Consider the following 13,394-nt stretch of genomic DNA (forward strand, 5'->3'; position numbering starts at 1 on the left):
TTGTGACCCCATGGACTGTAGCCCACCAGGCTTCTCTGTTCGTGGAATTCTCACAGGGAAGTTTACTGGAGTGAGTTGCCATTTCCTTCTCCAGGGGATCAAACCCGGGTCTCCTGCATTGCAGGCAGATTCTGACTGTTGTTTCCCGTCACCAACTGTGTCGTGAAGTGGGAGCGGTGCCTCCTGTCGGCTCACGGGTGTGTGTTTGTGCTCACGGGTGTGTGTTTGTGTCTCCCCAGTTGGAAGGACACAACATCTTCTCCACCCTGAGCTCCAGCGAATACGAGCAGGTACTTGAGATCATCCGCAAAGCCATCATCGCCACAGACCTTGCTCTGTACTTCGGGAACCGGAAGCAGCTGGAGGAGATGTACCAGACCGGATCGCTGAACCTTAATAACCAATCACATAGGTAAAAAGCGTTTCTGAAGGTTCAGTAGCCCAGGCAGTGGTATTTGGAATAAATGTGTATTTTAAAACAAAAGCGTAATTTCAAACTTATATTTGGAGAAAGAAATATAAAGAGAATTTATGTGTTTTTTTTGTTTTATGTGCACTTTATATTTACTTTGGATATTTCATTACTTGACAAGATTGCTGACAGTGTATTGTGAAGATAACTAAAATACGGATTGGAATTTGCACTGGTTGCATAAGAATGGGTACTGTCAAAGGGAAGTCATTTTGCTAGATGCCTCTCCTCGCATTTATCCCAGTCCAGCATTTGGTCATTGACCTCTCAGACTCAGAAGCAAATAGAAATGGATTCATCAGAATCCGAATCTTATTTGCCAAGCCAGTGTGACTGATGTGTAAGACTTGCATTCCGTGTTATTAATCCACAAACGTGTATTCTAGCTGCACACGTCAGAATATTGGCACTCAGCGTGGTCACAGTTTTAGGAAACTGAGTGGCCATCCAGAGTCTGTTTGAACATGGGATCAGAACAGAGACAATGAGGATCCTTAAATGTTCCAGTGGCATTAGGCTGAGGTGACTTGATTCCTTTCTTTCGGAGAGGGTGTGACTTGTCTGTTAGATTCAGGAATGCATCAGGTGTTTTCCTTGTGAGCCTGTCCACCCATCTGTCCGTTAGATCTCAGCCCATGGGCTAAAACACCTCTTGCCCCGGCCAGTGTGTAGGTGGCTACCACCAGCTTCTCTTTCTAGGACGTTGCTCTTGCAGGGTCCATATCTGACCAGGTCCATCTTAAGTGATGCATCTTTAGACCTGGGAATACTTGCTTATTGGTTCATTCTAGTCTGTCTGAACTTGAATCCACTCTTTATTCAGGTGCTTTGTGTTCCCTACCCTGTGATCCATTAAGATACTGGTCTTAATGTTTCTTTCCACAGGAATCTACTTTTAGTTTTTAGAAACAATTTGCCCAGGGGTCCCAAACACAAAACTTTATGTTTACAAATAACTACAGACAGATGCATAATAAACTTAATCTCCTCAAGAATATGATCATCAAATGTTCTACAGGAAACTTTGAGGAAAAGAAATGCATCTTAATTTCACAGAGTTGTCTGGGCACGTTGTCGGGAGCCTCCCAGGATGGCGGGAGCGTCCCTGTCATGCAGACACCCGCTCCTCCGCCTGCAGCCCAAGGGGTGCAGAGCGATTTGCAGTCTTCATGTGTCTCTGCGTCTGGCAGATTTCACGTGTAGTTCTTGTGCCAAGACCTGTAGGAACAGGTGTTTGTTCACAGTTCTCTTTCTCATGGCAATTATAAGATTGGAGAAATACGCCCGACATTACGGCATCCTTCGGGTTGCTGAAAACTCTGTCTCCCTTGTCTTTAGGTTACAAAGAAGAGCCGTGTAAGTAGGATCAAGTTTCTTGCATATGTTTTTAGCAAAATGATTATGATAATGATATCATTATTATAAAATAGAAAATTTTTAAAATCTCATTGTAAATGATATTAATACTTGGTGCGTCATGCATATGTACGTGTTAGTGGTGTATACTGTATAGTGATGATGATTGAATAATTTTGGGGCGATTAGTAATTTTAAAGGTAATGCATATTTGCTTTAACAGTTTAAAGAATGCAGCCATATACTAGAAAAGCAGTAATAGAGTCTTCCATCAGTGTCGGTGGGGGAGGCCTTCGTTCCCGGACCCCTGCAGATACCAGAACACTGCTGCTCCAGCCCCTCATGTAGCATGGCCCCGTGGAATTGACACCGTTACTGCCCCGTCTTCACGGCATGGCTGAGAAGCCCGAGGGTCCCTGCTTCTGTTCTGTGCTCCAGGACTGGTAGCATGCTGGGTGTGGTATCATCCCATGCATTCCCCTGTGTTTATTCACAGCTGTGTGTTTGTGCATGAACCTATACTTTTAAACAAAAACGTGATCACAGAGCTTCCTCAGTATCTGGGGTTGGCTCATTAAACCTTCCTCCTATTAATGAAATATTTCTAGCATTTTGCACTATTATTAATTCTGTAATCAATTCTTTTATCTCCCGTCCTTTAAAAATATATATCATATCGCATATGGTGTTAGAAAATTAGACACGTGTTAAATTTTCTAAAAGAACTGTAGAAATTCACACTTCTAACATAAGGTAAAAACTGTCTCTCTTTAAATACACCATTCTTTGATAGATGCCTGCATTCAAGATCTTTTCATGTTTGTTGACTATTGTTCCTACTTCTATTTGTTCACAATTTGTGTATTTTCTTTGTTGGATTCTTTACATTTTTTCACAAATCAGTTCACATTCTAATTTTTGTTAAGGATATTAAGATTTTCTTTGTCATATGTTACATTTTCTTTTAAGTGTCTTTCAAAATTTTTATTCATATTTTAACTGAAAAGAAATTAAATTTCTTGAGTCCAAATCTGTCATTTGTTTTTATCAAATCTAGTTTCCCGTCTTGCTTACGAAGGCCTCCTCTATCCTCAAAGGAGTGTAAATTATACTTAAATTTTTCTTTGCATATTTTCGTAATTAGATCTTAATGCTGCAGTCCATGGGATTGCTGAGTTGGACACGACTGAGCGACTTCACTTTCACTTTTCACTTTCATGCATTGGAGAAGGAAATGACAACCCACTCCAGTGTTCTTGCCTGGAGAATCCCAGGGACAGAGGAGCCTGGTGGGCTGCTGTCTATGGGGTCACACAGAGTCGGACACGACTGAAGCAACTTAGCAGCAGCAGCAGCTTCTGGAAGTACATTTTTATGAACATAACTTTATTTCTTCCTGATGGGCTGAATCAATAGCATCCAATTAACAATCTGTTTTTTTTCCATTGAATTAAAGTTTTCATATAGACTAGAATACTTCTTTTGACTCCTTAAGCCATTTAAATGTTAATTACCTAATTCTCAATTGTGGTCATACTATTTTGACTATTGTAACTATGTTAAAGTTTATCATACATACCTGGCAAGATAATTTTCATCTTTCATTTGCTTTCCAAAAATTTCATGGAAATTTAGTACTTAATAAATGTATTTTTATATTTTTATAAGAAAAACTTCAAACTTAAGAAAAGTAGAAATTATGCTGAAATATATACTAATATCCACATGCAAGAATTATTAACATTTTAAAATATTTTTTGCCTATTTTTCACTGTGCCACTTTCGTATAAATACACACATAATGACCCTTTTTATCCTCTTCATAGTGAATTCAGTTCAGTTCAGTTCAGTCGCTCAGTCGTGTCTGACTCTGTGCGACCCTGTGGTTTCATGGGGTTCTCAAGGCAGGAATACTGAAGTGGCTTGCCATTCCCTTGTCCAGGGGACCACGTTTGGTCAGAACTCTCCACCGTGACCTGTCCGTCGCGGGTGGCCCTGCACGGCATGGCTCAGGGCTTCATTGAGTGAGACAAGCTGTGGCCCGTGTGATCAGAAGCGTTAGTCTCCTGTGACTGTGGTCACTTATTGGCGTGTAACATTTTTTTTCCAACCCTTTACTGTCACACTGTCTGCATCTTTGTGTTTAAAGTGTGTCTTGTCATCAGCAGGAGTTGAGACTTTCAATCGCTTCTTCCTTTAAGACTCTCAGTTCCTTGGTTTTTAAAAAAAGTTAAAAAAAAATATTGGCATGTAGTTGGTTTAAAATGTGTTAGCTTCTGCTGTACTGTTGGTGGAAATGTAAATCACTACAGCCATGATAGACAGCAGTATAGTTTCCTTAAAATTGGAGTAGGAAATGGCAACCCACCGCAGTATTCTTGCCTGGAAGATTCCTTGGACAGAGGTCTGGCGGCTGCAGTCCGTGGGGTCACAGAGAGTCGGACACGACTGAACACTCAGGCACTGCCTCGAACATTCCTCCTGCTTTCTTTGTCTCCACTTGTTGTTCAGTCGCTAAGTCGTGTCCAACCCCATGGACTGCAGCACGCCAGGCTTCCCTGTCCTTCACCTTCTCCCCGAGCTTGCTCAAACTCATGTCCATCAAGTCAGTGATGCCATCCCACCATCTCATCCTTTGTCGTCCCCTTCTCCTCCCGCCTTCAGTCTTCCCAGCATCAGGGTCTTTTGCAATACGTTGGCTCTTCCCATCAGGTGGCCAAAGTGTTGGAGCTTCAGCTTCAGCATCCGTCCTTCTGGTGAACATTCAGGTTGATGTCCTCTAGGATGGACTGGTTGGATCTCTGCAGTCCAGGGGCCTCTGCTGTCCCCTCAATTCAAACTGCTCTGCTGGCACCTCTAGACGGCCGGTGTTGTCCCACAGGACTTCTCAGCAGCCTGCCGGCCCTCACAGTTTTTCAGTCCACCCTCCCCTGAGCACACCTGGGGGATCTCTTTAAAAGCATATCATGTCGCTCTTGTACCCACAGCCTCCAGTTGCTTGCCATCAGACTGTTCCCGTCTGTCTCCAGACTCAGCAACAAGCCGCCCACACCCCACCTCACTGCTGCGTTTCTGCCAGACTGGCTTTCCTGCTGTTCCGCAAACACTCGGCGCTTATTCCTGAGTTAGGACTTGCACACTCCATTGGATTCTCTCACTCATCTGCATATGTGTGCCTCCTTCAAAGTATTTTTCTATAGACTCATTGAATGAAAATTTTCTCCTTACTTTCTACTTCTCCCCGCTAGAACATTACTCCTACAAGTTCAGTTCAGTTCAGTTCAGTCGCTCAGTCGTGTCCGACTCTTTGCAACCCCATGAACCGCAGCACACCAGGGCTCCTTGTCCATCACCAACTCCCAGAGTTTACCCAAACCCATGTCCATTTAGTCGATGATGCCATCCAACCATCTCATCCTCTGTCATCCCCTTCTCCTGCCCTCAGTCTTTCCCAACATCAGGGTCTTTTCAAATGAGTCAACTCTTTGCATCAGGTAGCCAAAATATTGGAGTTTCAGCTTCAACATCAGTCCAATGAACACCCAGGACTGATCTCCTTTAGGATGGACTGGTCGGATCTCCTTGCAGTCCAAGGGACTCTCGAGAGTCTTCTCCAACACCACAGTTCAAAAGCATCAATTCTTCTGAGCAGGGCTTATTTTACTCATTTCTAGAACTGTGTCTGACACATACAGGCCTTCAGAACTTTTTGGAATAAATGAATATAGTGAACTGCCCCCCGCTCTGAAGTTACCCTCCTAAGGACCATCAGCAGTAGAGGCGTCATGTACCGGGGTCTCACTGCAGTGTTCTCAGTGAGGAGAACAGGCAAGGTCATGCCAAGAGCACAGTTGGCATAAACTCCATCCCTTTCAGAGCTGGCTATCGGAATGCAGTATCAATTAGGTCTCCATACCACAGTCCATGAGGTCACAAAGAGTCAGACATGACTGAGCGACTGAAGTGACTGAGTCACCCGTTAGGCCTATATTCCATTCATAGAAAGAGATGACACAATACCAGTTCAGCTTAATATTTCTAGGAAACCATGACTATCCAACTAATTTGTCATTAACAGTAAAAAAAAAAAAAGTAATTTTTAAAGGCATTTAATACAGATCTTATCTGTCTTATTTTTATTTGTTTGCTTAACAGTAAAATATGGTAAATTGTTTTTTTCTAAGTAATTTTTGACAGTGAAATCTAAATGATAAGCAAGTTATTATCCTTTCAACCCTGATAGTAAGGATGCTGCCTATGGAGTCATATCCAGGGAGAGGATTGGTTCACACGCTTTCTAGTGCCTATTTATATTAACATATTTTCCTTAGATTTATGAGATAAGAAATCTTTCTTGAGATAAAGCTTATTTCAATATTTATCAAAAAGAAATAAACACTGATTCTTTTGTGTGACTGTAGATGGAATGAGACTGGATTATTTTAGTCTCATGAAATAATTATTTGTTAACAAAATAATAGTATTTTTCATGTTCTGTTCCTGTTTACATGAATTGGCCTGTTAAGCAAACAGAAAATATACTCGTTGCTTTAGAAGCCCAAATCCAGAAATAAATATTCTTCTTTTAAACCGCAAAGTGCTTAGGAAACTACCTCAGCAAGAAAACGTGGGCTTTCCGATCACTTTAGGGGATTTATATCTTCACATGGCATCTGTTTTGGGGTCGCAGGATGGGTACACGTTTTAAGTCTCAGGGGCGTTTTTAGAGTGATCTTGGCCGCCTGTTAGACACACGATGCCCACGTGTCCTTGTGAAACGTAAGGATGAGGAAGAGGTGACTGACGCTGTGCGCGGTCACACAGTCGTATCCGACTCTTTGCGACCCTCTGGACTGCAGCCCATACAGGCTCCGCTGTCCGTGGGATTCCCAGGCAAGAATACTGGAGTGGGCTGCCATTTCCTTCTCCAGAGATCTTCCCGACCCAGGATCGAACCCAGGTCTCTTGTGGCTCCTGTGCTGGCAGGTGGATTCGTTCCCACTGAGCCAGCTGGCTAATGGGCTGAAAGAAATTGGCTGATGGGAAGTATTAACACAAGACCTCACAAGTGATCGGCACCAAAGACATGGACAATAGACAAAGCAGGGTCTCCCGGCCATCCAGGAATCTTTGCTTGAGGGAGCACTGCTTCGTCAGAAGCTGCAGCCAAGCCTCTTATCTGCTGCGAGCCCTGGGGACAGGCTCAGGCCCCCGGCAGCCCGTGCCCGCAGGCGGGGTCTGTCTGCGCCCCCCAGGAAGCTCTGCGTCCTGGAGCAGCAGCGGAGTCCTCAGGCTCTGGAGCTTAGGTGGGAGGGGCAATGGCGACATCTTCTCACTTGTTACTGGGTTTTGTCTTTCTCGATAATTTGCCTTCTATCATGATGTAATTTGCTTTGTAAAAGTTTAACTCAGTATATTAAAAGCTCTCAATAGCTAGCGTTTAGTGCCATGCTTAAGTGTAGACTTCATTTAGGGTGACCCCATGTCATTAGTGGAGAAGGCAATGGCACCCCACTCCAGTACTCTTGCCTGGAAAATCCCACGGATGGAGGAGCCTGGTGGGCTGCAGTCCATGGGGTTGGGAAGAGTCGGACACGACTGAGCGACTTCACTTTCACTTCTCACTTTCATGCACTGGAGAAGGAAATGGCAACCCACTCCAGTGTTCTTGCCTGGAGAATCCCAGGGACGGGGGCGCCTGGTGGGCTTCTGTCTATGGGGTCGCACAGAGTCAGACACGACTGAAGCGACTTAGCAGCAGCAGCATGTCATTAGACCGAATCCATTAAAATTATATAGGGGATGTGTCTGTTTGAATACTTATAGGCAATTTTTACTTGTCCTCTAAAGGAAAGACTGAATAAAACATTTAGGGGGAAAAAAAATAAGACCCAGGACACATAGTGGTGAGTGCAAAGCAACTGAGGAAAAAAACAACCTCCTTTCCATGGGGATGTTAGAGTTTGCACAGTGGTCAGCGACCCTGCCCTTCTCTGCGGGTGAGGCGGTGAGAGAGCCGTCTGGAAATCTGAGTCCTCTGGCTGGTCCTGGACTATTGACACCTCGAGGACTCATTTCACTCGTTTGTATCTCCCATTCTCCTTCTATAGAGTGAAAGGATTGGACCCTGTTCCCCCCCACCCAAGGGTTCTTTCCACTCTGAAGTTTCACAATTCCATGAAGTTCAAACTCTGGTCCGTGGCAGTCAGGGGCAGCGGGGACAGAAGGGGTCGGGGCCAGGCCGGCGTGGCGTCGTGTCTCAGCAGAAAGCCGCAGGGAGCAGGCACAGGGCGCGCGGTCTGCGTGGACCAGGAGGGCCGTGACGGCTGTTCTCACGGTGAAAGCGACACCGCCCCGTAATTGTGTCCCGTCTCTCCTCTCAGTTGCACCTGCTCTGAAGCGCTGTCTTTCCTCCCCGCCACACGCAGCAGCGCCAGCCTGAAGCCGCGCTCGGCCCTGAAACCGCGGCAGTCTTCCTGGCTGTCCTCATGCCGTGCAAACGCCGCGGTGACCAGTCTTGTCTCGTTGTGTTCTAGAGACCGCGTCATCGGTTTGATGATGACCGCCTGTGATCTTTGTTCTGTGACAAAGCTGTGGCCAGTGACGAGACTGACGGCCAACGACATATACGCAGAATTCTGGGCGGAGGTACGTCCTGGGGTTTCATGTGAGCGCAGACGATGGCAAGAAATGAAAAACTGAGGGGATGTTAAATGCAGGGATATTGTAGTAACAGTATCTTAGCTGCTCATGTTGCTAGTAGTTCCTTAAAAAGCGCTATTGTTTAGCATTCATACAGGTATAAAGTCAGAGCGTCCGACTTGGACATGTGTGTAAATTCCCTGATCTCCACTGAAACAGTTCAGGAACCGATTCCCTGAACAGCCGTGCAGCAATTTTCTTTATTTAATAGCCAGTCTTTTGTCATGCATTCAATAAATATCGATGGTCATCCCTTTTATGGCCATGAGAGAAAGTATTAAGAGGGGCCCACAACATCACAGGCTGTATTTGCCTGCAGCTGAAAATTTGAGAGATTAATGATGTGCCATAGAAACCTGAGGTTAAATTGTGAATATGCCAAACAGTCCGTTAAGCTGCAAATTACGAGCTCCACAGGAATTAATTCATGAATTCATGAATTCCCGACATATGAAACAACCACGTAAATTGCTTTCATGAATACCTTTTCTTGACTGAATTATCTAAATTATCAGAAATGTGCATTTGCTCCTCAATTTGCTCTCTTAGTTGGTCATGAATAAGTAGAATATGATTCTCTTGTTCAAATGAATCCACAGATACTTAGATTCCTGCATATTAAAAATAAGTTTATTAAAAAAAAAGCTATAAAATGTTTGTACACCTCATTTGGGTAGAAGTCAAAGTAAATTTGGAGCACAAAGGGTTTGGTAATACCATAAATCTCATACCTTAAATCTCAGCCAAATAGAAGAACGGATATAAAAAGTAAAAAACAAAACAAAACAGTAAACCGTTCAGGTAATGATTAATAGAAATGGTCTCTGATGTTGGTTTTGTCTCAGTAGTAGCACCAAAGAGGTTTGTATTGGGTGAGGACCACAGGCCTTGCGCTGATCATGCTAAAGATGTCATTTCTACACGAGCTTCCCCGGTATACCCCATTCCCTTCCAGTGTGTAGCTCAGCTGTGTGCATTGTATATGCATCCTCTTGAACATTTTTGTTTCTTTCTTTATTTTATTGTGTGTGTGTCAAAATCTAGTTACTCTCAGACTCCAGAAGACTGTCTTTAAATGTACATGTCTGAGCTCTAATATTTGACTTTGCTGTCACAGTCAGCTTCATATGCATGTATGTCTAAACTAGTAACATAGTTAATGCTATAAATACCACGCAAGAAAACCTGTCTGAAGCTTGCTTACTGTTTTGCAGACACTTTTATTTGTTTAGCAGTGATATACTTCCTACCTTAACATGTATTTGTATTCTAAAACATGAAGCCAAAGGGGGCAAACGTGTAGATTTTTTTCCCTTTCTGTTCCTTGTTGGTTAAGCGGTGCAGTGGTTAAGTGCGGCGTTGGTTAAACGGTCCACAGAGATTGACTGAGCTCCCAGTGGGCTCACAGATGCCATCTGCAAGGACCTCACCGTCCCAGAGAGGAAGCAGAGCTGTCGTCCCCAAGTCTTGCCGTCGCTTCGTAGATGTTCATGAAGTCCACGCTGCCCTCCTCCCCACCCCACCCTCTCCGCTCCGTCAGACCCTCGCAGGCTCTCACCTGGATTACCGCAGCATGTGGCTGGACTCCTTGCCTGTCTTCTGGAATCAGTGTAGCAGCAGCTAAGGGTGTGGGCCCTCTGGTGTCACGCTGTCCGAGATGGACATCCCGCCTTAGCGCCGAGACCGGCACCTCGGGCCAGCTTTCTGACCCGTCTCAGCCTCGGCTGCTGCACTTGCTGCTTCGGGGCAAGTTGAGTTCTGTTTCCCTCCAGCCGCCTGTCCCTCCTCGCTGTGGTCAAGACAGAAACCGCGAGCTTGATGCGTCAGGCCCACGGCCCCTCTGCCGCTGGGTCCCTGACGGTGCTGTGCAGTTTCATCCGCCTGGGGCCCCCCGCCCTGCACCCCGCAGACCCCCGCCCGCAGCCCCGACTCCCCAGACCACGCGCACACACGGGCCGTCCGCCGCTCGGGTTCTCCTGTCGGCATCAGCACTCGTTTCTAGGTGCCTGTTCGAATCACTGCTTATTTAAAATCTTTTTATATATTGGGGCTTGTGAAATCCTTGAGGGGGCCTGGTTATCTTCATTCACCTAGGGCAGAGAAGAAGAAAGTGTGAGAACTACCGCGGTTCATTTTATTTAAACCAGTAACTTCAGAGCAGACTGCTTCCAGCGCCTTTACGTAGCCAAGACAGTGTTTTAGCCTTGTGCTCATGCATCCTTCACCAGGGTTGTAGTCATTAGTCCCATGACCCTATCTTAGCAAATTCAGGATGCTTTCTGCTTCAGATTTCTGAAAACAAGCATAATAAAATAATCAAAAATAATAATAATTAAGAAATGCGAAAGAATTAGTCATCTTTAACCTTGAAAAAGAAATAAAAGGAGTAAGATAATTTTTAAATCTGTAAAATGGGGATAATAATATCTAACTCACAGTATTTCATGAAGAGTAAGTGACGTAATATTTACAGTGGCCTAGCCCAGAGGCTCTGATATTATACATCTTTGGTAAGCGTCTATAATTTTAATCTTTATGCTGATCTCTAGCCAGTTATATTGTGTCTCTACTGACATGTTTTAGCAGACTGCTCTTTATTCTTGACGTGTCAATATTCCTCTTTAAATTCTAGCTTCATCTATCTCGGTGTGTGTGAAAAATCATCTGAAAAAGTGAGATAAAGGCCGTGAGCTTATTTCACCTTTGTTCTTGTGTTCCTCCTCACACACACGTGTCCTTCTGTTATAACTTTCACTAACTTCTACAAAATGAAACGGAAGAGATGGCTAGGTTTTTGGTAATTCAGGACAGGAGAGGAACATGAGGATAAAAACCTACAACAGGACATTACAGTTTTTTTAATTCTGACATCTGTGTGGGTCATTAGCCAGAAATATCATTCATTCTGAAGAAAATGAATGCATAAAGGGAACACCACATTAATGCCGACATTTTACAGTGGTGCCTGAAATTGAGAGAGCCTGGTTTCCCCCCCGTTCCCCCCAGGGCGATGAAATGAAGAAGCTGGGGATACAGCCCATTCCCATGATGGACAGAGACAAGAAGGACGAGGTCCCGCAAGGCCAGGTATGGGCTGTGTGGTCAAGCGGTCGTTCACGGTGGTGGTGAGAACGGCTAGGAGTAGGAAGCACAGGCCGTATGCCGGGAGCTGGGATCTGCTGAAGTCTTCTCTGTTCAGATGCCCCTCGATTGGGAAATCTAGCCAGACTTAAAGACTTCATAACTAGCCTTGTCATCGCCTCTTTCTACAGATAAAATTGCAGTGAATCACAGGCTTTCTTTTCTTAACTTGAAATAGAGGGGTTGGATGAAGTTGAAGTGTTAATATTTTTTAGCAAGCAAAAAAATATTTTGTCATCGAATGTACAAAGATATTTTTTGGAGAATAACATAGATTTTGGTTAGGTTCACGTTTCCTAACAAATAATGCACGCTGTTTTACTATATTTTGAGTTTTGTCTTACGGTAAACTGGCACTCATTATTCTCTTTGCAGGTCTTGCAGCATATTTTGTGTTAATTTTTGATGCTTTGAAGGCTCTAGTACCTTCTCAGTTTTGCACGTATGCGTGTGTGGTGTGATATATTCCTTTGATGACGGTCTTTTTAAAGTATCAATCTTCTAACGTCATGATAAGGATGTTGATTACGATGTTGATTACGCCTCTTGGCGAGCCCCAGCCCATCAGGGGACGGTGTGATTTTCTCACCCTTGTCCCTAAGGGGCAGTTTTATCGAATCCGTAGCCAGCTCCTCCACAGGAGGCTCACTTCCCTTCCCCGTCTGACTTGCACTGACACGCGTGCCTTGCATGTTGCCTGTGTATTTTGCAGTTTAGTTCTGTTTTGACATTGTTTGGGGATCCTTTCCATATTTGTAATCACAGTGTTTTTTACTTTTCATGTCACATTGGAAGCATCCTGTCCCACGCTGAGAGAATATATTTACCTACATTTTCTTCAGCTTCTTTTTTATTTCATCATTTTATATTTGATGTGTTCAATTTTGGGAATTCATCTTGTAATGTAGTTAAGGAAGCTGAGGGTATTAGCTTTTCCTTGTAGGCAGTTGAGCAGTGATTCTAGTGGGAATCTTGATAAGAGAACTGAAAATGCCATCAAAAAGTGGACTTTGTTCTTGCACGATTCCATTAAGAGCAGTATGGTTTTTTTGGCCAAAATTCCAGATCTCTTTATAGTATTAGTGAATTTTAAATAAGCGATTTCTGCGATCAGCTAGTGTTTTACCAAATATATTGCTTCTGATTTGTGATTATTGTGAAATTATACTTTGCCATATAATAAAAGACTCCTAAGAATGGGTCATGAACTACAACTGATCTATAATAAGAATCCCACTGAATACTGTACTTGGGTTTTAGAGTAACTTCTTTTTATGATTTAAATTTTTTATGTTTTAGATCGTGAGTGTATTTTAATGAATTTTAAACGGTAATCTGCAGGAGTGTTCACTGAGGCAGATGTTGCTTAGCAAAACCAGAGTGCTTAGATGTTCAGGTAGGCTTGAGAAGTAGAAAACTGACTTGATGAACCCAGTGCTACTAGAATTGCTAATGTGCAATCGTGTTTCTTGTCTGCGTTTCTGTGCTGGGCCAGCTGGGGTTCTACAATGCCGTGGCCATTCCCTGCTACACCACCCTCACCCAGATCTTCCCCGCCACGGAACCGCTCCTGAAGGCATGCAGGTATGTACAGCCGCTTCACCTCGATGCGTTTCCTTCAAAACTAAGATCCGTGCAGCAGTTGTTTGCTCCATCTAGGCATAAGTGTCTTCACTGCAGTTTACAGTAACAGGGCTGTGTGTGTGCCTGTGTAACAAGTGTA

General features: G+C 44.0%; 1 protein-coding gene across 2 annotated transcripts in view; it reads left to right on the forward strand.

Annotated features, from left to right (window-relative positions):
• Window positions 1-13,394, forward strand: part of PDE10A (phosphodiesterase 10A) — a 552,081-nt gene that overhangs the window by 529,811 nt on the left and 8,876 nt on the right. For both annotated transcript variants that reach the window (XM_065931006.1, XM_065931005.1), the window contains 4 exons: window positions 240-412; window positions 8,365-8,476; window positions 11,537-11,617; window positions 13,167-13,255. In XM_065931006.1, the coding sequence (XP_065787078.1) occupies window positions 240-412; window positions 8,365-8,476; window positions 11,537-11,617; window positions 13,167-13,255 (455 nt within the window). The remainder of the gene's footprint in view (window positions 1-239; window positions 413-8,364; window positions 8,477-11,536; window positions 11,618-13,166; window positions 13,256-13,394) is intronic.

The sequence above is a fragment of the Muntiacus reevesi genome, chromosome 3 (assembly GCF_963930625.1).
Source record: "Muntiacus reevesi chromosome 3, mMunRee1.1, whole genome shotgun sequence".
NCBI lineage: Eukaryota > Metazoa > Chordata > Mammalia > Artiodactyla > Cervidae > Muntiacus > Muntiacus reevesi.